Here is a 27,559-nt window from a genome sequence, read left to right on the forward strand (position 1 = left end):
GTAGGGGCAATTAATGATCTTGAAGCAAGACGATTTTCGCAAAAAAACGCACGAAACCGTATAAATGAAACGGGCTCAGTCTTCGGCCGTTGAACACCCGACCCAGAAAGTTTAGAGAGAAAATCAGCACATCTGCCGCGATCCGACTACTGATAAGAGCAGTCCTGAATTTATCGTAGGTACTCGCAACCGGGAGAATCGCGCGCAAGTAATGCGGAAGCTACTATATACATGCGCGCTACGTTGCATTGATGTGCAACCGTTAAAAAAAATATAAATAAATAAGGAAGGGGGGGGGGGGGGGGGGCAAAAAGTGTGAGGTCAAATACTCCCATCGAGTTATGAATCCATAGTTTCCTATTTAATGACAACTGAACATTACTGGGGGGGTAACTCATGGGATCCGGACCTAACACGTTCAACAGGTGCTGCAATCGGGGTTTTATAGCCGTCACTGTCGACGCGCACAAAGCCCTCGGCCAGGCCGAAATTAGCCATCAAAGCGAGAGTAAAGCTTCTCCTTACAGTAGTTCTAAAACAAATCGGCAATCTTTCTGCTTGGCGCATTTATCTATAAACCAAGCGACCCGGATCGTAAAGCAGTTCTTTCTCTAAAGCCTTATTGCTGGGGCAGCAAAGAGGCCCGGCCGCGTGAATTACACGAACGAGCAAAGCGCGGTACATTTGAATGTACGAGACGTTGATGGCTTTGCGATGCATTTATTGTGTTCAGGAACCAATGAAATTATGACATTACAAACACAGACATAGAAGCTTAAGATAAATAGATAAAAGACCAAAACAAGGCAAACGCTTAAAACACAATTAAAATAGCCACAATTAGCCAGAGTATGTACATTTTGATGACAAACATGAACAGGGAAGGCATAAAGTAGTAAAATGTTTACTAAAAAGTTTCATTTCACAAACCGCAATTATGTACACTCGCCCATGATAGATTTAAGAAGCATCATTTTTTTTATTATTTTATTTCTCACACCCAAAAAAATAAAGGAACAGTACACTCACTGCTGCTCACGGAATCAAGAACACAATTCCGCCGAACGCTGAAGCTCTCTGCTGGTGAAAGCACACAAACGCCACGCATCTTGCTATACAAAATGACTAAGACCAAGTCATGACTCCTTCAACAACCATGACTCGCGTACAGCTGGGCTATGGTCAGTCTTCGTGGCACCTGATCGATAGGCTGCACAGCAAAACGATGGCCGCGATCACAGCCAGAGCTATCCACGTGCAGCCTTTAGCTGAAAGCCCTGGTAGAGTTTCATGCGCCCACTTCTTGCATGGGCGACAGCACGGTGGACATTTCCAGGTTACGACGGCCGGAAAGTCGCCGGTTTGCGGGTGCCTGCGCAGACGTGGGAAAAAGGGCATTCCGTGTCAAGGCTGACGTCACAGTTCACAACGCCATCATCGAACCTACAATGAGCGTTAGTGGGCACCGTTGCCTACAGTCTCAAAACAGGTGCTCCCACATCGCAAGCTCCTGCCACAAGCCATGCAACGGCTCCCTCAGAGAAATGAAAACCAAATTAAATCAAGTTGCACTGCACTGGGTTGTTGTGAAAGCCAGAACCCTTATCTGATTATGGGAACGCCATAGCGGGGGGACTCGGGATCAATTTCGACCACCTGGGGTTCTTTAACGTGCACCCATTGCCCGATACACTGGCGTATTTTTTTTTTTTTTTTTTAATTTCGCCACCATCGAAGTGCAGCCGCCGTGGCCGGGATTCGATCCCGCGACCTCGTGCTTAACAGCGTAACGCCAGGGTGGGTAAGGCGGTGCAACCACGGTGGGTAAGGCGCGCGTTGGAATCGGGTAAATACTATAATGAGACATAATGAGCCACGGTTATTGCTTGAAAATCTTAGTGCAAATAGGAGTGCTCGACGGGAGATGACGTATGCTAAACGCATTCACTGTCCCTCAAGCTCTGCCGATACAGACGCTGCCACTAACGTGATCGCTATTGGGGTCCCCTAAAGGTCAGGTGCATGCATGCCGACTGGTCAAGTTCAAGTTATCCGGCAAATGATAATTTTAAGGCAGAAATAAACGTTTGCGCCCATAGAAACGCATGCGCGTCGGCCGGGTACCTTCGGCTAAAATCGATTTAACCGGAGTCGAATTAACGGAAGCCAACTGTAGTAAACAAACGAAAGGTTGTTCGCCCTGAAACGTTTGCCAAAGATCACCGAGTGTTTTAAAGCGGCCCTAAACCACTTTTTTTATTTATATGGACTATTTCAGAAATATTTTGCCGTAAGCACCGTATTTACTCGCATAATGAAGGCAAATCTTTTTCCCGAAAAATATCCGCAGTGCTTTTTTTTTTTGGGGGGGGGGGGGGGGGAGGTGCGTTCGTTATGCGAGGTAAAATTTCGAGCGACTTCTTTTTTTTTCCGCGGCCACCTCTAAAAAAAAAAGACAGTTTCGCCCGATATGCGAACCATCGAAATGCGTATAGACAGCTACACGAAGTAAGGGCACTAGTTTTATCGGCAGCATAAACTTCGCTTCTCGCCACTCAACGCAAACCGAGTGGCGAGAAAGCAGCACGCACAATGGTACGAGCCGCCATCGACTCGGCCCCCGACGCAGATCGCTTTGAAGATAGGTCGCGCAATGCGCAGTTGCGGCAGGAGTAAAACGCCGCCCCCTCCCCCCGCGGCGCCATGCGCGCGACGGAAGACGGCGTGTTTCCTTCCCGCTTCCCTCCCTCGTACGTGGCAGATTGAGCCGCGTTCGTTGGCGTCCGCTCGGGCGCGGTTGTGCAATACGCAGTCGCTGCCAGAGTAAAACGCCGCCGTCCCTCCCTACCTCCGCTCCCTCCCGAGGCCCTTTGCGCGACGAAAGACGGCGCGCAGGATCGAGCCGCGGTCGTCGGCTTCCATCGCGCGTTTTCACTCACAGCTACACCATGCGGCGCGCGGCGACGACGACGGCAAAAATGCGCCTGAATAGTCCATATAATTTCTACCGGAATAGAAGTAGAAGACACGGTACAATCCGGCGTCCGACACGGCGTCGGACACATTCGCACCCACTGAACGCCATATCGGACGGCGAATCGTATCGCGTCTCCCAATTCACGGCACCAAGTTCATGGTGCGATCATTATGCGAGAAAAAGAAAAAAAAAAATAACGCACTTCTTGATTGGAAAAGTGGGAGGCTGCATTCATCACGTGAGTAAATACGGTACTTCATTTGGTTCAGCAGAAGTGACGTTATTGGCAATCGGACATCCCATTCACGGTGCGTCTGATCCTTCAATGACTTCCACTGCGAAGGCAACGGCGCAGCAGGGTGTACCCACAATGCTCTGCCTACTGCACAACGCTCCGCAGTCACCGTGGCGCACAGTTCAAATTTGATTTTCGATGTTCACATAGGCACCAATACTTCCAATTATGGCACCTACGATGCACCAAATGCAGTTGTCCTCAGCGATCCACACTACGCTCAGCCAGCGAACTTATCGCGGCCCCCGTGGCAGCCACAGTATCACGCTACATAGACCATAGCTACATGCAACTGTAGCGCATAAGCACATCATTTGCTTTGTGTACGACAGGGCTTGAGCGCATGCTCATGGATCATACGCTCCAGTCTAGCCATGCTATGTGGTGCAGACTGGCGTTGTCCTGCACCAGCATGACTGACAGATAGTCACCACATCCAACTTGTGCATTTCTGAAGTGCTCAATACAAAGAAAAGTGAGCATAAGCTGACAAGCATGCCTATGGTCTGACCTAAAGCTTCATGTGGTTCAAGGCTAGTTGACTGTTCAAAAATGGTCGAAATTAGTAAGACCTAGTGGCTACTACACTGATAAGCAGGGTGGCAAAAGTTAAACTCTTATGCAGGCAGCTGCGGCCGACCGTGAGCAGACATAGACAGCTTCTTCTAGAACTACATAACTGTCATCGAAATCCAGAAGCAGATTTTCGCTTACTGTATCCTCTTTATTAAACTGCATCAATAAATATACACAGTAACAGCAGGAAGAAGCGCACTGACTCAAACACCCTTCTTGATTGGTCAGTAGCAGCTGCGTATGGGAATCTGCTATATTACAAAATAATGTGTCCAGAAAAAAGTGAGGAGCAAGCTTCTGTTGAAAAGAGCATTGTATAAGAAGGCAACCTCGTGCTCCATTTGTGAGCTCCACATGCCATGCATGACGGCAAAATTTCGCTGAGGTGTTCACAGCAGCATATGCTATCCGCGGACTGTTTCTTCACCAAGGCCGAGGTGCGGTTTAGGACCCACTTAATATGTTTTTAAGCATTTCAGCTCATTAAAAAAATGAGCGATTTTGATATCGTTCAAATGGGAAAAAAAAATCTTAATGGGGTTCAAAATTCTTCACATACTTTTCAGAAGTGACTGCTGCAGCTCTGGATACCTTCAATGGTCGGCCTTCTGTAACACTACCCCTCAGAACTCAGCTGCTGGCCCTCAACGTTACAAATGGTAACAAGACATGTGCCATTAATTTTAATGTAAAAGCATCACATGTCCCATGAGGCAGAAAAGCCGGCATTGTCCGCAACGAGTGGATCGAAAATATAGTTTGCCCTACTCCTGCTAAAGGGAACACCAAATTAGTATGCCAGCACTGTTAACAACTCAGTTCGTATACGAAGGTCTGGAAAATAGAATTGAGTGCTTTTATCCATCTGAAGCTGAAGAAATAGCGAAGTTGTCCCAAATATGCAATGTTTCTTTTATTTTTCAGTTTAATAGTGGGTTTACTGTGGTTAATGACCATATTCTACTGCTTAGCCAGTATTGCTTTCCAATTTTTTTCCTGAAAACAGGAGGGTTTTTCATATATAAAGGGGTCCTGACCCACCCCTCGAGCTTGGTGAAAAGACAGTCTGCGGATAGCATACACTGCTATGAACATCTTAGCCAAGTTTTGCTGTCGTACACGGCGTATAGAGCTCACAAGCAGAGCACGAAGTCGCCTTTCTCTCAAATGCTCTCTTTTCAACAGAAGCCTGCTCCTCATTCTCTTTTGGACGCTTTATTTCACAACAAAGCAGATTCCCATACATGACTTCTATTGACCAATAGCAGATGTCAATCGATAAGGCTGTTTGAATCAGTGCGCTTCTTTCTACTGTCACTGTGTATATTTATTGATGCAGTTTATTAAACAGGCTGAAGTAAGAGAAAATCTGCTTTCGAATTTTTATAATCCGTACTTCTGTAAGAAGCAGAATATCGTCTGCTCCAATACGCTCGGCCGCAGCCACCCGCGTAGGAATCAAACTTTGCCCACCCTGCTTATCGGTGTCGTAGCCGGCAGGTCTCGCTAATTTCAACTAGTTTTGAACACTCAACTAGCCTCGAACCACACAAAACTTAAGGTCAGACCACATGCACATGCGCTCAGTCCTGGCTGCTCCTGGTTAGACGCCTTGGCAGACAAACTGATGGCACTTCAAAAATGTGCAAGTCGGATGTGGCTACTGTCTGTCGGTCAAACCGGTGAAGGACAAAGCTGGTTCGCACCATGTAGCATGGTCAGACTGTAGCATATACACACGAGCATGCACTCAAGCCCTATCAGGCACAAAGCAAATGCTGCCCATACACACTATAGTTGCATGTAGCTGCAGTCTTCTACGTAGCGTAGACACCGTGGCTGCTGCCACGAGTCCACTGGCTAAGCGCACTGCGGCTCGCCGAGGGCAACCGCTTTTGGCTTACGTTTGGCGTGTAATAGGCACCAAAATCGGAAGTAGTGGCATCTACGTTAACATCGAAAGCAAATTTGAACTGCATGTCACGGTGCACTGCGAATGCCTTGCAATGTGAAGGCATTGAAGAAGGAACGGGAGCACAGTGAAGAGGGTGTTTGAGTGCCAATAACTCCGCTTCCGCCGAACACATTGAAGTACTTTTTACGGCAAAGTATTTCTGAAATAGCCTATTTTAACTTCAAATGCATTTCTCCTCTTCAATAAAAAGTGGTTCGGGGCACCTTTAAAGCAGGTGGCTTTTACGGGTTATCATAAGCTTATTAAGGCCAATCTGCACACAACCGACAAAAGCGAGGAACGTGCATCGTGCCACTTGGCACCACTCCGCGCGGTCATCGGCGCCGACAACAAAGAGTGCTCAAATCTGGAGGTCCACGGCAAGTTCGCTGGTGTGGCCGTGACAAAAATCCGCCACAGGCTGATGTGATAACATGCTGCAAAACCGTCATGGAAAGCTTGTCGCTTGTGTTCCTGCAGACGGCTCATCAGAGATCGGTCGCGAGATCATGCGTGCTGGTTAGATTGACGGTAGTTGAAGTGTCGTTTGGGTCCGCAGTCGACCAGCCGGCAACTGCTGCGAGCGTGCGTGCCAAGTTCATCTGTGTGCTCACATGAGGAGATAAAGCTCGGACCTGCACAAATCTGCGTATGTGAACACTGAACTTGCATATTCAATGCAGTCAGCGTGCCTTTCGGTGGCTAATCGGCCTGATCTACACACACGCTTCCGTGCTTTATGCATGCACTGCTTTTGCTGTTCTCTCTGTTCGCATAGCGTTAATCGTTTCAGATGGTCCGGTCGACCTGGTCGAACGATGTACCGATAAAGATCGTGCGCCAAGGCACCGACCACGGCATGGTCATTCACCAAAGGTACCGATATTAAATAAATCGAATGTATTTGATTCGGGAATCAATTATTTGAATGTTCACTATTTGATTTGAAACCAAATATTTGAGTAGCCGAACACCCCTACAATAAAAGCATTCGCTGCCTTGAAAAGCTGCTTCACTCCTTTATTTGGAGGCATCCACAAAGACACGAAAGTATGTATGTAAGATAGACATGCATACTCCTTACTTTCCATAGATGCATGTTGCACAATGCAACATAGCACAAAGATAGCAGATAGACCACCCTGCCTGAAAAATAACTTTCTTATTTGCATGTGCACTAAATTATGCTATGCAGCACATACAAACACAAACTGTCTGGTGTTGTCGTTTTTCTGCAGTCACAACATCCTCTCCGTGCTACTCTAGTGACATGTGGAATTAAATAAAGTTGGTCTTTTCTACATCCATGATCTCTGTGGGGGCTCTGCAAAACACAAACAATATATGCCTGACCGAAAAGCTCAGACAACGCCTTGACAAGCTGGTTGCTACATGTACAGGTGGAAACCCATTGGCAAGTTTCTCGCTGCTCTGTTTTCCCAGCTGCTAAGTCATGTTTCGCAGTCCCGCCCTAAATCCCACTGGCTTTTATGCACATATTTTCTCATTTCATACATCACCGCTCTGTAATGTCCCCACATATTATGCTTCATTTGAACACGGCGGAGGCATAAATTAACTTTGAAGAGACAAATTCACTCTCGCATGCTACTACGAATACGATATGTGTGCACTCAAGGTTAAGCCTGTCAAGCCCTGCCCGCGGCGCCACCCCTAAATGTCAAAGTATGCAATCACCATGCCTGTTAAAGATTTCTCGGCATGATTGTGGTTAATGCCTATTCTCTAAAATCAGCTTCGTCACATACAGCCGTGTTAATCAGCGAAGCATATTAAAAATGAAAAGGGGTTACTGTTTAGAACATAGTGTGGCCCTTAATTATACATGGACAGTCTCTAGTCACAGTATGAGCACCAAGATGTCTAATAACTGTACTGGTAGTCATTTAGAACTATTTCTGACGTTGCTGTGGTGATTTGGGGTCTTCCTTGCTGTTAAGTTTTCCAGGCTGTTACATTTGATTTCCATGGTCCCTCGAAAAACGTGAATCAAGCGTTCTGTAGCATACATACAGGAAGAGAAAATATTTGCACCAGCACAAGACGACAGCACAGATGACATTTGGTTGGACGAAAATTGAAAAAGAATTGAAATTGTTCCCACACCGACCCTGCGCTTGACCTGCACGTCTGGTGAGGAGGGACTCCACGCCTCGGCAGCTGAGTCGTCCGAGCTTTCTGGTGGATGGATGTGCACAAAGCGCTTCTTGAGTGCGTTAGCGAGCATGCTGGCTGGATCTGTACTTGTGGACGATTCTGATTCTGTGATGCCCTTCCGCAAAGGAGTGCCGCTTGGCGACCTGCACGTGCATCACACACAATGTTCCGAGCTCATTAGCGGAGAACTATGGCTTAACTATTGCACAGCGAATTGGAAGCACACACAAGTAGAACCCACTAATAGAATTATCAGGTTTAACAATACCCGGATGTAACAATGAGCAGCCGTGGTACTTTTGTGTGTGTTATATAGTAAAATAAACACCTTACTACAATGCAACCACGATGCATTATTGCATACAACAATTAAATCTGGCTACTGGGTCTCTGCAGTGAAACAAAAAGAAATGAAAGAAAAGAAAGCAAGTCGTCGTGCATCTGCCTCGCGTGCCACTCTCCCGTCTCTCTTTTCCACTCCTCCAAAACACGAATCAATAGGGCCAACGTTGAAGGGGTGGATGGGGGACTGGAGAGAGGCTCGTGAGGCCGGCAACATTGCATGCAGCCCGCAGAGCTTTCAGTTGCAGCCTGTGTAGTCCTAGTCGACGCTGCGAGAATCTCCGGCATGTTTGGGAGCATGTATTTGTGTGAGCAGCTTTATTATATATTTTTTTGTGACAAACATGAGCGAATTGCTGCGCTCAAGAATCACAGACGCACATCTGCGGTCCGTCATAAGGATTGTGTCAGCACAGGATTTATCATGGATATTCTAGCCTTGGTCACAGCGAAGTGTTTCCAGTCATCAAGCCAGTGCCTGTAAAGGCTGCAGACTATTGATTAGTGAGAATGAAGCACTTTTCGAGTTCTTAAAGCGAAGCTTTCTTTGCCTCTTCCTTCGACTTTCCCACTGCTGCTGCTGCTGCCTGGCATACCACGTCGGGTGGGTGGGGGTGTTCAGAGCATATACATGACAGGAGCGAGGAAGAGAGGAAAGGTGGAGGGGCAAAGTAACACAAGACTCATTTGGACCCCACCATGTCGAATGTGCACAATGCCCTCTAGGTGCTCCCTGGGTGTCGCCACATTAGCCTCTTGACAGCTTTAATTATCCGTGAGCCCCTCAAAAGCACTGCAAAAACTGCAGTGCTTACCTTTCTACTAACGTGCAAGTCCCGAGGGAACACAGAATTGTAGACAAGAGGGGGAGGAGAGGCAGTTCTCATACAAGGGAGGGATGGAGGGGGAAGGTGCTGTGAGACGGCAAGACTACTATTCGCAAGTTCCGTAGACTTTCACGCCACGCCACGGTCATCAGCAAATTTTTTTCAGAGTATCGGAGTAACCGCAGGCAGTGTGGTGGTAGCGCATTTGCTTGCTTTCTTCGCGGCGGCCAGTAGGCTTGATTATCTGTTTTTACACATTGTTTGTGCAGGATGAAGTTCAAAAGCAATCGCATTTGTGCGTGCTGCAAAGCACCAACATAGTTGTGGCAAGTGAAGTGAGTCTCCATTTATTTTCCAAAGATGTGACAAAGAAGAAAGAATGGGTTGTCGAGTTGCGAATCGGCAAGGCAGGCACACCAGCGATGAAAGTGTGCAGTGTGCATTTCATCAGCAGTGACTTTTTCTGGAGCCACATAGTTAAGAAAACGAAAGTTCTTTGCTTATGTGCATTCTTTTATTTGTTTTTCTACAGAGAATCGATGCGTTAGAAGAAATGGAGCTTGCGACAGTGTATTTCAGCAGTGCGAACAATGGCGTGGTTTTCATCCCAAGTATATGTAGTATGTGGGCGAGCATCGGAAGCATTTGCTCAGGTTTTTCCTGCATTAACGCGTGATTTGTGGTTGTCGCAATGTCTCGTTTCGCCAGAGACGCATGTTTTCGTTCTCCCTGCATCTTGGTGTCCTTCGCATGGCCAAGCTCGAGCTGTGCACTTGTGGCCAGCGCAACGAGAACACACGAGCATTTAACATAAAAACTGATATATTTGTAGCACTTTGTCGCAGCTTTAGAGAAATGCTACAGTAGATCTATGTGGGCTGGTGTAGTAAGTATTTGACCGTGTTTCACCGGATGCAACCCGCAGTATGGTCACTGTTCTCGTCTCGGCAGAAATGCATGTGTTTACATTCTGGGCTGTACCCCGTGCGCCAACGCGCGGCCAAGCTTTGCGGCTACAGTGGCCTTGAAAACAAGATTTGTAGAGCATAAAACACAGGCACAGAACTCGCGATGTGAGCGCAACAAGCTTCTGTCATGACTTCTCGTCACTCGAACGATAATACAAGTGTACCAGCGAAAAATAAAACAAACGGCATGTCTTTCTTTACATCTGCATGCACTAGCATAGCGACGTACAAAAAAAAAAAAACGGCTGAAAAATCGCAGTTGTGATAACCTTAGGGACATGTTTCCTTTAATTATCAAATATCATTATCTCCTCACAACAACTCAGTCCATGAAAGGAGCTCGAAAACATCACAGAGCAGTAAAATTACTCTTTGTTGCGAAAGGGCAATGTGCGAAAGGCAGGCTTTGCGGACTGTTGCAATTAGCACGAAGAAAAAGATAAAAGACAAGCTATCGTTCCTTGATAGGAGCTTCCTGGTCATAAATTCCAGCTCGTGCAGCTTCTGCCGGGCATGTGACGTCTGCAGGCAAAGCCCTTCCCCAGCGACAGGCCTTCAGGCTGTGGGCCTTCACGTTGCAACAAATGTTTTTGGCATTCATGATCTCTTCCCCATCAATGAGGCACCGTATCCGCATTTCCGAGGCATTTATGTGGCGCATGATGTCACTTAGCGACAGTGATTGCGAAAAAGGTGGAGCCATCTTGAAGCTCTAAGCCAAATATGAGCTGACGTGAAGGATGCACATGCACTCCGGGGTGCCTATACTCTCTGTGGACGCCATATTGAGTCGCCTTACGCACCAGCTTTAGGCGACGGAACTTGTGAATAGAAACGACACTGGTTGCGGGGAAACTGGATAAACTTACGTTCAAGGTACGGTACAGTATGTTTATGCTATTTCTGAAAAATAAACACCACGCAAATATGTCAAGCCGACAACTTACCCAGGGCCTGCAGAAGCAAAGCCGCATTAATTAAGGCACACCACAGGGTCCAGGTGACACTATGGAAGCGGTCGCACATCGAATCAACAATTTTGTGCCCCCTACGGTAGCTTTGCAGCTATGGCATTGCTAGAACTCGCGGATTTGATTCTGACCACGGCAGCCACATTTCGACAGGGGTGAAATAGACAATGCACAATGACAATGCATTTTGGGACATGTTAAAGAACACCAAGGTGTCAAAATTAATCCGGCGTCCACCACTACGACATGCCTCATAATCAGATTGTTGTTTTGGCACATACAGCCCCATAACCCAATTCAACTTTAATACTTCTGCCATGATGCAAGGTGCCATGTGAGGCAATCACCATGTTCAACCCTTTTAGAGGTTATTAAGTATGGTACACAGCAACGCCTAGAGCAAACACCTCTTTCTGTGTGTTCTATATAGTACACATACAAACAGCAGGGGTGCATGCAATGTAACCAAGGTGCAACGTAAGGCAGTCTGGATGCTTTCCGGAGCTGTAGACTAAGCTTGCGGCATACATCGCTGAAATGCACGATCGGTCCCTGCCAGTGAAGTGCGACATGGTCATGAAACAAGCCCAGATCTTCGCCTTTTAAGGACCTGCTCCGCCGTGAGTACAACGAGTGGCTGGCGGCATAAGACCGCGAAATTACGCCCACTGGACCTGTCAAAAGAGCCTCCCTGACAACTGCGTGCGGTTGGGCGCATTCGGCGTGGGCTGCTGTTCCACAAGATGTCGTGGTGCGGTCGTTTGCCAAATGTGAAATTTCGCAGGATGACGAAGCGCTGTGGGACCGTAGCAACGATGACGATGGCAGCACTAGTAAAGACGAGTAGTCCAGTAACCATATCAGCTATTAATAAATTTTCGTTATCGAATGCGCCCTCGGTATGCTCTTTTTTTCTTTCCTGTCAAGTGATATGGGGGGGGGGGGTCGACTTACATTCGAGTTGACTTACAATTGTGTAAACACGGTATATAATTACGTAACACCTGCTGCAGCACCATCAAGATTGCCGTAAGTCCATCTGTTCGCTAGATTAGCTTCAACACACACGCATACAAACATGCAACAATGTTAAAGCAACACCAGCGCTCTCACTTTGCAACTTTCTTTAGCTTGACTGTTCCAAGCCCCTTGAGCACCTCGGCAAGCATTGCCTCGTGAGACTTCTCTGCCTGCGCTGTCGATGGGTCCCGGGGGCGCTGCTGCATATTGGAAGCGTAGGACAGTGCTTACAGCAGAGCAGTAACAATTTCACGGAAACTTTACGGCCATTCAGCTCAGCAGGAGACACACATGAAAAAGTGTCCCAAGTCTATTGTTCAACTTTTGGACAAGGCCTGTGCGTGAGAAAAGCAAGCTTAAATGGTAGCAGCTTCAAGAGCGCTGGTAAAATTAACACTAAATAAACCAGCAAACAAGCACGATGCACCAGGATTACGAGGTCCCAGCAGGTTGACATTTCTTGTAATCTAGGTAGCCCCCCTTGCAAGTGAAGCATATGCCCAGTTCTTCACTTATCAAATAACTATAAAATAACTACAATTATTAACTAGTGAGCTATTATGCGTGGTCTTAGTGACACCCTTTTAGCACTTCACCAAGTGAAAAATGTTTCAAAACTGCTTTTACTCTGATGACAAACTGTTTAATGAAACTTGGAAGGCTAGCTGCAGCAAAATTTTGCCTCGAGTAAAAAAAAATATTTCCTGTAATATTGTAGTTATAAAGAAGGCTCAGTGTAACATTCTGTGCTCAATATGCAAACAGATGCATCAGTAACAACTCACAAAAATCCCTCGTTGCCGTATTGCGAGGTGGTAAAAGCACCCCCATTACAGGTCCCTAGAAGTGATGCAGCAACGAGATTTGGCTAGGCCCGAATCGACATGTCTGCTCACTGCTTCAAATACAGTGCACACGGCTTGCGGCTGCGCTATCCGTACATTTGTGCAGATACTAAAGGGACACTAAGGACAAACCCTCAATCGGTGCAGATTCTTTCAAAACTGTTTTTGTTCCTGCTGTAATAGGTAAATTAGACAGAAATAGGGGCGTTCGCATAATAATTTCTTGGGCCAAATTGAATGTGAATAAAACAGTGCCAGAAACAAACCTAATCATATATCGAATAGTTTTCGAATAAGGCAGCAGTTTTCACCATTAACATAAAATGACGTTCACATCATAATGTTCACAAAGTCAGCAACTTTCTCTCTTAACATTGCACGTTATGAAGCATTGTTTAGTAAAAGTTTAAATGGAGCATTCATAACAGATACACAGTTTGTTGGCACATCTGGTATTCTTTGCAAAGTGAATATGCTCCTGGTTTTGAAGAAAAACTCTGGCTCCCTGAGAAAAAGTTGTGCGCACCTCAACCGAACTTCTTGTGCTTTCTGTCTATTACAGCAGCTGGGATTAAATTTATCGCACCTTTGCTTGAGTCGCACGTTTTATTGCGCACAATAGAGGATTAAGCCTATTCGAAAAATATCTACATTCACAAATAGAAACTATTCGATTCGTTATGAGAAATTTTCTTATATACTATTCGCATAGACCTAGACGAGAAAACGGAGGCAGATTCCAGGTCTTGAATTTTGTCCCCCAAACCCCAGTGCAAATGTCAATGTGGCATCATAAATTTTATGTTCTTTTTTTTTTCTTTTTGATATTGTGGCTCAGTAAACATTATAGAACATGCCAGATTTTCTGTGGCTCACTTGGAATTTTTTAAAAATCCCAAAAAATTAACTGAGCTTGAGCACACGCCGTCAAAATCCATGATGATGTCGCAACGAGCTGATGCAGGAACTTCCGTCAGCACCACTTGTTTTGCCTTTGTGTCTTTTCTCACTTGTCAAACCTTGTTCATGGTAAAAGTGGCCTTTTCTTTTTAGTATTGCAGAAGGGCAATTTAATAATACAGATCAAATCTTTTTTCCCTTTAGTGTCCCTTTAAAGAGAGAAGGCGATAGTGTCACTGAAACAGCTCCCAGCACGGCACGCACTCTTTCGGGAGTAATGTCGTGCCCACCTGATAATTAAATATCCGTGTGACTGCTTGCCTTACAGCTTTTTTGCAGCTATTTTAGTAACGTTTACTATCCATTTTTTAACTGAGCTCAAGTGATATTTCTGAGCTCAAGTGGGATTTCATTGCCAGCTGGCAAAGTCCTGAACACTCGAAACAGGGGGGGTCTAGAGAAAGTGATCCTTACTGATTTCACCAGAAGCAGAAAGAATGTCTAGCTTCGATAACTGCGTAACACAAGGACAGAGTAAACTTGCTTGTAAAGGCTCATTCACACTGGTGACTGACAGTGGTCGTGCGACCAAATTGGTCGCAAAGCAACCAGTCACAAATGGTAGCCTTTCTCGAAAAGCGACCATTTTGGGCCAGTCACTTGCTGCACCATTTTTCAGTCGCGCGACCGTGGTCGCAAAACTGATAAACCAATCAGCGGCACACCGGAAGTGATCTTTCACGTGTCTACGTTTGGCCTCCTCCCGCGTCGCGGCAAATTCCGCGTAGATTCCGAGAGTTCTCGCTGAGAATGATAATCTCCAGGATTGCGACTTGCGGGTCACGCTCAGCTGGGCTTGCCGCCGTGAACATGAGTTGCCTTCGGTCGCTTTTTGGTTGCGAGTCACAAATGGTCGTGCGACCTCCTCAAGTCGCCGGCGTGAATGAGCCATAAGCCTGATTATCGGCATTGTTTTTTCTTTTCAGTGCAACAATACGAATATTACAAATGCCCCTCATGCTAGTAAAGCTGCGTAAACAAATAATGAATCTGAGGCCCATACCTTGCGGACAACGACCTTTTGAACGGGCGCAAAAAAGCCTGGAGGTGGTGGTGGTGGGGGCGGAGGAGGTGGCAGCGATGGTGGTAGTGGTGGCAGAACAGCTCCAGTGGGAGTATACATGGCTGAGGCGCTTCTGCGCACCTCAGCATCTGCAAAGACAGATGATTGATTGATTGACTGACTGACTGACTGACGGGGTTTCGCGTCCCAAAGGAACACTGAGGCTATAACACCATACAACGCCAACAGACAATGGCCATGACTAACAAAATCGAGCCCCTCGCTTCCCCTTCTTCTGGGGCTACAAGAGACAGAGGTGGGTGCATTAGAATTAATTTCCACCACCTGGAGATATCTTACCCCTTAACCCTTTGACAGTCGTCACCGTGCATGGGTGGCAGCAAAGACAAATCCCAAGTGGTCATGACCATATATGTACGGCGACTACAAGACATGTCGGGGGAAAAAAAAACATTTTTCTGGAACAAAACGCCACCCAGTGTAGCAATGCGAGTGCTGACCCTTCCATGACCTCTCGAAAAAATTAGGGGTATGCAAATACCAAATAGTGGATTTCAAGCCGAATATCAAGCTTGACCAAGAAAAAAAAAAAGCTGTATATGGAATCGAATATCAGAAAATTACATACATTGCTCCACATGCTTGGGAGTTAGGTACAAAGAATGTTGCTAGCTATCAGTAATTTAGGGACCTGGGAATAGAGACGTACAGTGTGGTCTACTCTTATTAAAGGAAACATCAAATTAGTATGCCAGCTCAGATAAATCAATTGTTATAAGTCTGTAATGTATTTCTTTATTGATAGGATGTCGGTTGAATAGAATCAAGTGCATTTTCCCCTCTGAAGCTGAAGAAATAGAGAAGGTATGTTGTCCCGTATGCCAATGATGTTCTCAGTTTAGTAGTAAGCCATGCTGTGCTTAACGGCAATCTTCATTGCTTAGAAATTGTTGCTTCCCATTTTCTTCCAGGAAACAGAAGGGTTTTTCTATCATTAAGGTAAGTGGAGTCAGTGGGTTATCATCAGCTCGTTAAATCCAATCTGCACGACAGACAAAAGCGGGGACTGCACAGTGTGCCTTGGCAACGCTCTGCGCAGCGATCGGCGACGCACGGGTCCACCGTGGTGGGCGCAGACGATAAAGAGCGGGCATCTTTTCACTTCCCGTTCAGGCGTCATGTGTTGACTGTCGCAAGTTCTTAAATCAGGAGGCCCACTGCAAGTCCGCCCAACACGACCCTCCCGCCCCTTCCTTCCTGCTATGCAAACGCATCTGCAGCGGGGGTCAACACACCAGTCACACGGCATTTTTAAGCCTGCCATGTAAACACAGAGCTTGTCAGGTGATGGCTTGCTCGAAGCTACGAAAAGAGACCAATTTGTGCCAAAGAACAGCGTTCAGAACAAGGGACCACTGTACGGTGTTTCGAAAGGATCGCGGCCATGAACAACAGTCACCTCGTACACTCACTCACATTGGCGAGGCAGTTTGTCAGATTTCCGAGTGTCGTGCGACCACTGCAAATAGATCTGCATTGAGTCAGTAGAAAACTGCAACTTCAGTCGCCGACACTCGATGACGCAGCTCTGATTAGGCCAAACGGGCTGGACAATGTGGCGGTGACGAAAACTCACCACTGGCCGATACAATAACGAGCCGCAAGCCGTCACGGAAAGCTTGTCACTAATATGTTCGTATAAGTGGTTTATCAGAGATAGGTTGTGAGATAACGTGTGCAGGTTAGACTGACGACCGTTCAAGTGGCATTTGAGTCCGGGTACGATCGACTGTTAATTACCGCAAACATGCGTGCAAAGTTTGCCTGTGCACTTAAAGCACACTGGGCAGAAACCTCCGAAGTGCGCGAATCTGCGTACCTTGCCGTCAGTGGCGTAGCCAGGGAGGTAGGGTCTGCCCAACACTTCTCTTCCCTCCCTGTCCCCAGCCAAGTGTGTGACACCCCCCAAGCCCCCCAAAAAAATCTGGTTACGCCACTGCTTCCAGCAGCTAAGTGTCCAGATTTTGACATATGCTGTCGCGCTTTCCATAGGCAACGCTTTTCTTGCTTGTTCCTCCGGTCCGTATCGCGCCAATCATTTTCGTCGGTCCCATCGACCTGGTTGAACCTTGTACCAAAACAGATTGTGCGCCACGGGAATGCTGCGTGCGTCAAAGCAGCAACCACGGCTGATGTTTTCATCGATTATTCACACACCCCTAGATAAAATTTTTAAGGTGGCGCCGCCACTCAGCGTCTGCCAAAACTGATTTTTTCGCTTCGCTCTATGGTGGCCCACTGCCATACTTCGGGAGTATTCCTCCTTCGTCTAGTTTACTGCTGCGTACTCACGCCTGCACTTGCACACTTCACAATCTTCATTCTCACATGCGTCGTTTCGAGTCGCGAGCATTCGAAAAACACTTTTCCTTTTTTTTTTGATACACGAGTGCTAAAAAAATATGCTACTGGAAGTTTTACTAACAAAACAAAAGCTCAGAGGACGATGGAGGCTTGAAGTGATTGAACAAGGAATGTCAGTGCAGCCAATGCTTTAACACGGTGACTTTTCCTTGTCAGACAAGGTGACAAGTTCCCCTGTCAGAATGTCGGCTACGGGGACATTCCATGCTCAACCACTGCTGATTGCTGGAAGTTTTCTGGGATCACAAATGTGCTGCTGCCGCCCCGCCGCAGATAAAAGGCTCAACAGTGGGCGCCGCCCTGCCCATGTTTTCTGCACCTCAACGATAAGCTCGGCCCTCCTCCCTTGCTTGCCTTTCTGCGAGACGACCAGCTCCTCGAACTGCTTCCTGAGGGACGCCACTTCCTCCTTGAGAAGTGAGATGTCGCTTTCCATGCTCTCGGGGATGGGGCTGCATTGGCGGCTGGTCGTGTCACTGCTGGCGCGCGACCCGCACGGCCCCAGAGGCCGCAGGCAGCTTCCCTTCAGGCCGGAGTTGCTCCTGTAGCACCTGTCCCCGGGTTTACCCAAACCTCCTCAGTCAATCTCCTCAACTCAGTCACTGTCTTCAGTCAACTGGGGAAAGCTATTCTGCTCTGGCAACCCGAAAACCAACCCTGACAATTGACTGATCACTTGATGTTTAAAGCAGCATTGCAGAATGATTTTTTTCTCGTTATCATTTCTTTAGTTTATAACTGTCTCCCCAGTAGTCACGCTACGAAGCCTCAATTTCTTGAGAGCAAAACAAATAATTACGTTACCTATTTAAACCTGTTCGAAATGCATGAAAGTGCAACATGATTTCGAACATGAAAAAGGAGGCTATTCACATCATCGAAGCCTGATGTGGCACTCTCATGGCACCAGAACACCAGTGACACGTGCTCACACACTGACTACGTTGCAAAGTGCCCAACTGGAGGGGCCAATTGGGCCCATTCGTTGGCACAGTAATTGCACGGCCTTTAACTACGACACCGGGCTGACTGGCAGGCTTTTGAGCTGTTAGTGCCACCATGTGACTGCAAGGAGCATAGCCAAATGGGGGGGTGGGGATGGGTTTGCACGGGGCATCACTCTTTATGACGCAAAGTCCTTTTTCCATGTTCAAATCCTCACTGCATTTGGCATGCCCTTTGAACAGGTTGCACGACAGGTGCTGTAATTAATTACCTGTGATGTGCTTAAGCAATTGCGTCTTTGTACCATAATTACCGAGTTGACCACTACCCAGAGAAGCAAGAAGTGGAATTTTCGTGTCTGTAGTGAGAAATGCCCAAGATTAATTCCGACTGACTAGGATTCTCTACAGCAGATGAGCGTTCTTTGCATTCCGCCTTTATTTGAATGTGGCTGTGATGGCCAGGAATTGAACCCGTAACTTCGAGCTCGGCAGCAGAACACCGCCTCTGAGCCATTATGGCAGACAGCATGAGGAGAGGAGCAAAACACTGGAAGTAGGCTGCTCCACACTATTGTGCTGCCCCACACAAGATGGCCGACCTCCAACTCACGGCACCACTGAACCAAGAGGCTCGGCTTTCAAACAGTGAGGATGTTGTGATGGGGAGATAGTGGCTAGGACAGCGGCCCCTACTCGTGCACTCCTGCTCTGCTCTGCTTCTAGGGCAACGTCTGCCATCATCATGTGCAGGTCGAACGAGATGCAGAGCTGCCAGCCTCACAATTTGAAAAACACTACACTGAAAGCCAAGAAATACTAAAATTTGGAGGATACATGTAATACTAAAAATTGTTAGATTATTCAATATGTTGACTGTTTATAAATGGTTTGCAGATGTTTGGTAGGGATGCTGTGAACTGCCACTCTTGCTTCATATAGTCACATTAACAGTGATCTGTGCCGCAGACAAGCAGAAGCGTCTATGAAGTTTTTAATGAAATACAGTTAAACCTCGATATAAAGAAGTCAGTAAAGTTGGCAATTTGCTTCGTCATATTGAAATTTTTTTCTATAGAAATTTGACCTTGTATGCAAATAAGTACAGCCACCAATCGATTTTTCTTACACAGAAAGGGGACGCAGAATTTTCCAAATTATCGGGCAATCAAAAAAAGTAAATTTGAATGAGAAAACAATTAATTTTGGCAAATTTGGGAGCCGGCGACAAATTATACGTTTAGTGTCACTTACGTCGACGATACCTTCTCGGCGGTACAAATTAAGCGAAGCCAGCCGCGCTCTCATGTGCACTCCACCCCGCTGGCTGATAGCGTCGCCCGCACTGGGACGACGCTATCAGAAAAAGCACCGGCAGCAGGAAGCGCATGCTCCGTCTGCCTCTCGCTCCAAACGGGTCACCGAAACTCGAGATTATGCAACCTACAATACTAAACGCGCGGTATGACAGCTTACGTGGTGCCCCGCTGTCTCGGCACGCCCACTCTTCGCAAATGCTGCAGATCACCTCCAAAGCAAGGTGCGCAGCTGCGTATGCACTCAGCTGTGCTTACACCCATATGCAGCCACGACCGAGACGCGAGCCAGAAATTGCGACGCGCATCAACTTACCACCCCCCTCCCCCATTGCCCATTGCTCACGCTTGATTGCGTTACCGCGAACTCGCTCCCCTCCCCTGCTTTCCCTTTGCTGGCACAGGAAGGCAGCACTCGTGAAGCCACCAACTTTCTAGTCTCACCCTCGTACACTTTCACGCGAACTTAAAGCACACGGTGTGCAGGGCACGATAGCATCTTACCGCACTTGTACTTTAGACGGAACATAATGCGGCTTCATTTCGGCAGTCGCTCTTGTCGCGCGATTTGAGAGGTGCGTCTGCAAACAGCCGCTTGTAAGTCAATCCTTTGACCATCTACGTCTGTGGAAGTTTTCTTTTATTGTCTCAGCATTCCTTTGCTGCGGAAGCGAAATTTCGCTATGTTGAGGTACTAAATACAAGGTGTTCTATGGACAAGAGGTTATGAAAAGTTAAATACTTTGTTATATTAAAGTTCGTTATATCGAGGTTTAACAGTATTTACGTAACTGCCGACAATTCAATTGCCACTTTACACTAGGTTCTATCAGTTGATGCCACTGCTGCATGGTTGGGTCTGTAAATCTATGCATAAAAGAAATCGCCCAACAACAGCAGTATTTGTCTTTTTTGAAATCGGTTTTGCTCAATACTACACGCAAATCGAGTGTGAAAATATTCGTCTCAATACAACAATTGTAAACAAGCGCTAAGAATCGAGCAAAATCGTAAAAAATATGGCAAGTGTGGTAATGGGTGGGGAAGCACACTCGCACAATTTCACACATTCCCTATCGAACACCACGAACAGCACAGTGTGCCACTTGCAGCATGTGAAATGCATTAACCTTTTAAGAACGAGACATGTAAATACCTCAAGAAAATTTATATATTTCATCTAAACGTGCAAATTACACCGAGAATAAGCATGTTCAACGAAAAGAAACAACATATTGAGAAAACTATTTCAGCACAAGGGGGGCACAACATGACGCAAAACACTAGGAAGAAGCGTTGACGTTGTGTTATATGAGACAAATGCTGCCTAGTACTTCCTGTTGTAACCTTGCTTTTCTTTTGCCTTTCACTTTCATCTATTCGGTGAGAGAAACAAGTCTGCACAGATAACACACAAATAATGCTACACAAGAATCTTAAAGAAAGTTGGCCGTGTCACCTGAGCATGACCCCTTCCCTCCTGGGCACAGGTGATTGCAGTCGACTGACGCTGGCAAAGTCGACAGAGGGCGGCCTCAGGGAAGTAGACTCTGTTGACGTCGACGGCTGGGCAAGCACACAAAAACAAAACTCAATCAATTCCGGGGTATTATGTCCCACATCCATGCTCTGGTTATGAGGCATGCCATAGTGAGGGAGTACAGTGTCCCTTAACATGCACCCAATGCACAGTACGAGAGTTCTTGCATTTCACCTCAATCGAAATGCGACCACTGTGGCTGGGATTTGATTCCATGATGAAAGTCAACATTGCTTCACCTTTCAGCAAATAAGTTTTGCTTGGGAGGGTGGCCATCCATGCACAATAAACAATACGCAAAATGCACAAGCATGCTTCTTTTCAGGTCTCGGCTGACCTAACCAAGCCGACGAATCTCAGGCCGGAATTGGAAATACATAGGGGTGTTCCAATAGGGATATTGTCTGATTGAATTGAACACCGACTGTCTGAGAAAAATAATTTTAATTTTTTATGCTTCTTTTTTCTTTTTAAACTGACGAATTTTTGTCAAAGATTCCAAACCCTAAATCAAAATTCCACTTCCAACAGTCACTAGAACTGAACTCTCTCTCTCAAGTGCAACAAGTTGAGTTAATATCAGTCCAGTAGTTATCTCAGAAAAGCATTTGTGCGTTTTACATGCATATAAATAGGCAGCATTGGTGTCGGGCCTGAGCTAAAGCTCCCTTTTAAAAATAAATTGTTGGAACAGAAAGGTGGCATCACGATGAATGATCATTTATTCACTAATTGGTTTGTGACCGGTTTACAACGTCTGGCATTTTATTTTGCTTCACACCTATCACTAACTCTTATTAAATGTAATCTTCCCCCTGCAGTTTTGGCAGGGACCAGTATCATAATGAGTCTTTGTAGTTGCATTGCGTATTACCAATTCTAATGCACAGTCACAGATCCTGTAAAGACCATAGCTGGCTTCTTTTTGTTCGAAGAAACACTAATTGTAAAATAACTGTTCGAAAAAACAGTGGGCCAATGAGAAAGACTACAAAAGGGGGCTCTCAAGAATAATAACAATAACAGCAAAAATAAGAAAAACAGCAACAAAATTATTGTGGATCCCCACTCCCTAAAAATGTTTCCCCAAACGAATACAGACATCATGCATGAAGGATTTTTTCTATATTATGTATCAGTGGCAAATAAGTTTCACGGAAGCCCGTAAGGTGGAGGAAAGTTCATGAAAGGAAAATATTGACGTCCACCTGTCTTGTAGCACAAAGCTACAGAGGAAAGACATACGGGTTTCTCAGACAGCAAGCTTCGCAATTAAAGAACATTTCATCCTGGTATGAAATTCGACCCGCTAGCCTTCTGGTTAGCTTCGATGGTAGAGTGACCGCCCCAGAAAGGCGTTGGTCTCGGGCTTGAATCCCGGAGCAGGACGAATTTCTTTCAACTGCGAAGCTTTCTTTCTGGGAAGCCTGTACGAGTTCCCTCTGTAGTTTCGTGCAACAAGACGGGTGTTTTCACTATGTATTAGTGAGCAGCAATTCACAATATGAACAAACAAACAAACAAACAAACCATTCTGAAGTGCTTCAACTTCTGCCAGCTTCCAAAAGACCACTCCACGAACACAGCAAGTGTGCTAGCTAATTCACTCATGGCATAGTTTTGTGGCTGAAATGAAATTCCGCAAGAAAAACATTACCCTCACTGCACTGTATCTTTTTTTTTAATTGCCTGTTCCCATCAAAGGCAGGTGGTGTATTGAGTGCAATGTAGCCACATGGTACCACAGGCCTCGCATGCACCATGTTTTGAACCCAGCACGCATGGCCAGATGTCACTTTCCTATGTTCACAAAAAGTTGTGGGGTTTGAGAAGGAGCATCACCTCAGGAGCTGCTACCTATCGACTGTACCACAATTGACAAGGTTTGCTGCATTTAAAAGAAAAAGTTAAATTCTGTCAAATGTAGGAAGTAGCTTTCTTTAGTTAGGCCATAAACCTTTAAAGAAAAAAAAAAATTTCAAAATAGGAAGATTTAGGAAGCCCCGCTACTATCAGGTTTACAACTCTAACTCAGCAATATTAATAATAATACTAACACAATTCTGTAAACACTTATTGAAACATCTAAAGTGGAGAATAATCATGTATTATACACCAAAGTGTAACAGACCACTGATGTGAGAGAAAACTTTTATAAAGCTATTGTAAACAATAACAGTTTTATGTAAGCTATAAATTCTATATACTCGTAAATTCTATAAACTTGTAAGCTATATCCCGCTTGTCCACTTGAAATGCTATAACAGATTGCTTTTATGTGAAAACTTGTGTTTCAGTTCTTAAAGTGAGGCATTCTGGGCTTGATCCCAGAGTTTCTTGGCACGGCGAGCTGCGTAATATGGTTGAATTTGTACCGACTAACTAGGGCCAGTCAGCGCGAGTCTGCTAATGCGTAATGAAACATTAAATCGCATTCAAGAATTTGCAGAGGTCTGATGCCTGCGTAGAAAGAGTGAGAATACAAAGCTTTCAAAGTGTTTGGTCAGATGTGGCCTGACAACAACGCCTGACACTTGCTGCATAACGCTGACGTTCTGTTCTGGCTTTCTGCGTCTTCAGAAGTTCTGCCTAAGCATCTCTGGTGGTCTCGTCTAACCACCACTCGGATTTATACCGCAAGATTACCCATAAACACTTCCATGTGAGCATGTTAATTGGCATGATTTATGCATTCATGCTCAAGTACATTTTGGGTTTGACTCAGCGTTTTGCGCGACAAAGGCGTTATGCTCGAGATGTGCCACACCTCCATGCGAGCGCATCGCTTAGCGTGATTGATGCATTCATGCTTGAGTATGCACTGTGTGCACTGTGCTTGGAATGCACCAGACGACCACCAAGAAAACTCGGTAGAGTATCTGAAAGCTTTTCTTTAAAACCTGTACACATTATTTTGGCTCACGGGTATCTCCAACACACACAAACCTATTCATGGACATTTGTATGTCCGTACAAAACACTGATGCAACAAAAGAACACAAGACACTATTGTCTTGCGTCAATGTTCTGCACTGCTGTCCGAATATGGATTTCAACCAACTAGCACAAGTATTGTCCTTATTACACCTCTTCACGAGACAGTGCATTAAATTAAACGTCTTCTTTGATTTATGATATTTGGGTCAAACCGTTCGGGTGTGTGCCAATGGATGCTCCGCCTCATACAGCACAGAATTGGGCCTATGAAGTACTAGTGCCAATGAGTGGACGTCTGTTCTGCGTAATCAAATGTTAAATTGTGACACTAAACATCTACATACTATAACGTTGGCTTGGAGACACCTCTAAAGGTACCTGCACACAGACATTCAAGGATTCGTGCATATTTAAAGGGACACTAAAGGCAAATGTTAAGTCCAGCTAAAATTACAGATTAGTGTGAGAATCTCTAAGGCGTCAATATTATTGCGAATAAAGCCTTAGTAATCGAGGAATTGAGGTAAATGCAGGACACGATTAGAGACTCCCCTAGGATATTCAAGTACTTGCCAGATGACAAAGGCACTTCTCATTTAAATTCAGTCACTAGTACTCAACCACCCTTTATAAAATCATAACTGTAACACAATATAAGACGAAAAAAAAAATGCTACTTGTCCAGTTCTATTTCATTTTTAGAAAAATAGACCTCATTGACGTTACCATGTCACCCTTGACAACGATGCAGGCGGTCGAAAGGTTTCGTTTTCGCTCGACTCTGTGCCACCCGTGCTTTCGCGTTTCAGAAGTTATCTTATCACGTAGTGCTGCACTGGTTTTGCTAGCTCGCTAAACTCGCACAAACTGCAATTACCAGAGAATTCTAGGTCCATAAAATGTCGCAGCATGCCCGAATGGCTCATGCCACTTGACCAAAAGTAGCTGCAGCAGCAAATCCACCACTCTCTCTTGGCTCGGTTCCTCCATGGCCGTGCAATTGCGTTTTGTGCAAAACGCACCGCCGTCTGCCGTGCGCCGTTTTACTCACCGACAGCAGCAAAAGGCGGTGACAACACCCCGGTTGGGGGGGGGGCAGGAGATTTGAATTACAATAAAGGTATTCGGACCCTTCAGATGCAATCTTCTCGTAAACTCTTTTCTTGGCATGAAACAGGTGCTGCGAGTTATCTGGAGTGGCACTTAAACAGTCCACATCGAATTCATATTTGCCTTCAGTGTCCCTTTAATGGTTTCTTTGATATTCTTAACATATTTGGGCTACCCCGTTCTTGGCCAATCCTCCAGAATAGGCATGTGCTACTGTTGCACAGGGGGCGTAGAATGCTTAAACGTATTCAAGAGTGCTCCTGTCATTGCACACATAATTATGCACCTTACACAGGCACCTTTGTCCGTCTGGTAATGGTTTGCAGAAACCTGAACAATGCTTGACAACCAGCTACCTGCAAAGTGCCTTGCATAACACCAGTTTCCCAAGTGCGTGGGATCTGCAACATGTATATATTTTTTCTACTTAGTGATTGTTGGTCATTTTTGTTAAATATCTGAGGCTCTAATCAAAATCCTGTTTCCTACAGTCAGTAGAATTTTGCCTTCTCTCTTAAATGTAACAAATTTCATTCACATTGGTTCAGCAGTAGATTTAATTACAAGAGCATTTCTGTGCTTCACATGGATATCCGGACAGGAAATTCAGAGTAGGCCCCCAGGTAGAGCTTCCTCTTAACTGGCTTTGAGGAATGCCTTAATAGATTAATATGTTGCTCTGGGTTAATCTTGACTACCTGAGATGCTTTGATGCACACCTAAAGCTAAGTACACGAGCATTCTTGCATTCCACCCCCACTGGAATGTGGCTGCAGCATTCGGGAACCAAACTCACGATCTTGTGCGCAGCAAAAAAAACGCCATACCATTTGGCCATTCCAGGTCTGCGGTGCAGCACTCACATGCACTCTAAAGGAGTAACCTCTGATCTCTACAGCTTCGTACAAGATCTATACAAAAGCAGGCTTTGAAGAAATTCCACGTGTTTGTGGTTTACATGCTTGAAAACCTTGTGTTGTAAACTGTAACAGATTTTGTTGTTTCTTAAAGGGAGAAAGGGTGCTTAGCAATGAAGCAGCACTCACAGAGAGGATGTCCAGCTTGGAGCAAAGCCACGTGAGACATCGGTAGGGGAGTGCCTCGTACCGAGACTTCTGCTTTCCCGACATTCTGGTACAAAAAAAGAAAAAAAGGGAGAAACGGCGATACCCCTGGTTAGGTGCTCAACACTTGGAATTATAAAGGACTTGCGACAGTTGCGTAGTTAGGTGACCAGCACTTAGGAATATCGCCGAGAAATTAATCACAGCAACATGGGAGTTGGGAGAGGCGTCGAAGTGAGGAACTCGAGGTTCTGACAGCCTGGGCTTCTTGAGCGTGATATCAAAGCATGGCATGCAAACAACCATTCTGTCGCGGTTCATCAATCGAATGAAGAATACACGGCCATATGCTCAAAAGCAAAACGCCATAGTCACGGTGTCACTGCGTAATATGAGCTCTGGCAGTGGTCACAAAGACTGAGAGGGACGACCAAACTATACACACTCTCGTTCCACACCTACAAAAAGAAAAATGGGGGGGGGGTGCACACACGCAATTCAACACAGCTGGCCAAGTTTATTTTGGGCGCCCATTTTCGTACTCATATGGTTGGAATTTCGTCGGAAACATCGCTTACAACGAGCGCACAGCAAGTTAGGAAGTTAGGATCGTGGAGTTGTCGCAAGGCGCTGCCCCTATGCGTGTATGTAATTACAGAAAGGTTCGAGTCTTCCATGACCTCAGGTAGTACAGACAAATTTGCTGTACATGTTTGCACTGGCAGATGAAATCTCAGAAACAAGGACGAACGATCTCCTGTCGACTTCCCTTCATCCGTGTTTCTTTTCCCCCCCTAATTTTAATTTTGACAACTGCAGTTCCCAATCAACATGCATATAGCGGGCAAAATTTCTAGTTCCCTACGAAGTGCTTTAAGGATCACGCGAGCACGTTAGCTTTATTTATGGCTAGCGAGGTACTGGAAGAAAAGTAGACAGCGTAATGATGCAGACGCGTAGTTGTAACGTGTTTTTCGGTCGGCGAAAAACGAAGCGAAAAGCGCGCTGTTGCCTACCTGAATGCCGTCCACGCTGCGGTGGAAGGGAGACAGCGCTGGTTCGTCGCTTCTGGTGCAGTCAACTTGCGCACTTGTCGGACTCCAACTGAACCTTTGCGTCGGTTCCTCCCTGCAAATGCATGGGGACGTTCAACCCTACCGGATCGCGCGAGCAGTTCAATCACAACGCCGGTGATTCAAAGCATGGCGCCCGATCCTGATGTCGGCTGGGCAGAATGGGAAAAGGAGATGCAGATCAATATGTGGTGCACGCGCTGCGCTTCCCAAA

General features: G+C 46.0%; 1 protein-coding gene across 3 annotated transcripts; it reads right to left on the reverse strand.

Moving 5' to 3' along the window:
* Window positions 1–704: 704 nt before the first annotated feature.
* Window positions 705–27,516, reverse strand: LOC126528172 (mitochondrial fission regulator 2-like). Of its 3 annotated transcripts, none has more exons than XM_050176045.3 (9): window positions 27,289–27,516; window positions 26,255–26,339; window positions 22,692–22,787; window positions 21,081–21,187; window positions 17,716–17,912; window positions 14,917–15,065; window positions 12,202–12,308; window positions 7,930–8,123; window positions 705–1,372 (listed from the first exon to the last, which is right to left on the reverse strand). In XM_050176045.3, the coding sequence occupies exons 2-9, from the start codon at window positions 26,336–26,338 to the stop codon at window positions 1,338–1,340; spliced, it is 969 nt and encodes a 322-aa protein (XP_050032002.1). In that variant the 5' UTR covers window position 26,339; window positions 27,289–27,516; the 3' UTR covers window positions 705–1,337. The 3 variants fall into 3 exon arrangements, with proteins under 3 accessions (XP_050032002.1, XP_050032000.1, XP_050032003.1); XM_050176043.3 differs by having other exon boundaries at window positions 7,934–8,123; window positions 27,289–27,515; XM_050176046.3 differs by lacking the exon at window positions 22,692–22,787 and having other exon boundaries at window positions 7,934–8,123; window positions 27,289–27,515.
* Window positions 27,517–27,559: the final 43 nt, after the last annotated feature.

Source organism: Dermacentor andersoni, chromosome 9, assembly GCF_023375885.2.
Source record: "Dermacentor andersoni chromosome 9, qqDerAnde1_hic_scaffold, whole genome shotgun sequence".
NCBI lineage: Eukaryota > Metazoa > Arthropoda > Arachnida > Ixodida > Ixodidae > Dermacentor > Dermacentor andersoni.

What these genes read in the sequence shown, in the direction of transcription:
- LOC126528172 (XM_050176043.3), bottom strand. Translation starts at nt 26,338, where the DNA reads ATGTCGGGAAAGCAGAAGTCTCGGTACGAGGCACTCCCCTACCGATGT. An exon ending in CCAAGCTGGACATCCTCTCT is followed by an intron (nt 22,788 to 26,254) that starts GTGAGTGCTGCT and finishes ATTTCATTTCAG; the next exon opens with CCACAAAACTATGCCATGAG. An exon ending in AAAAGGTCGTTGTCCGCAAG is followed by an intron (nt 12,309 to 14,916) that starts GTATGGGCCTCA and finishes TCCAATATGCAG; the next exon opens with CAGCGCCCCCGGGACCCATC.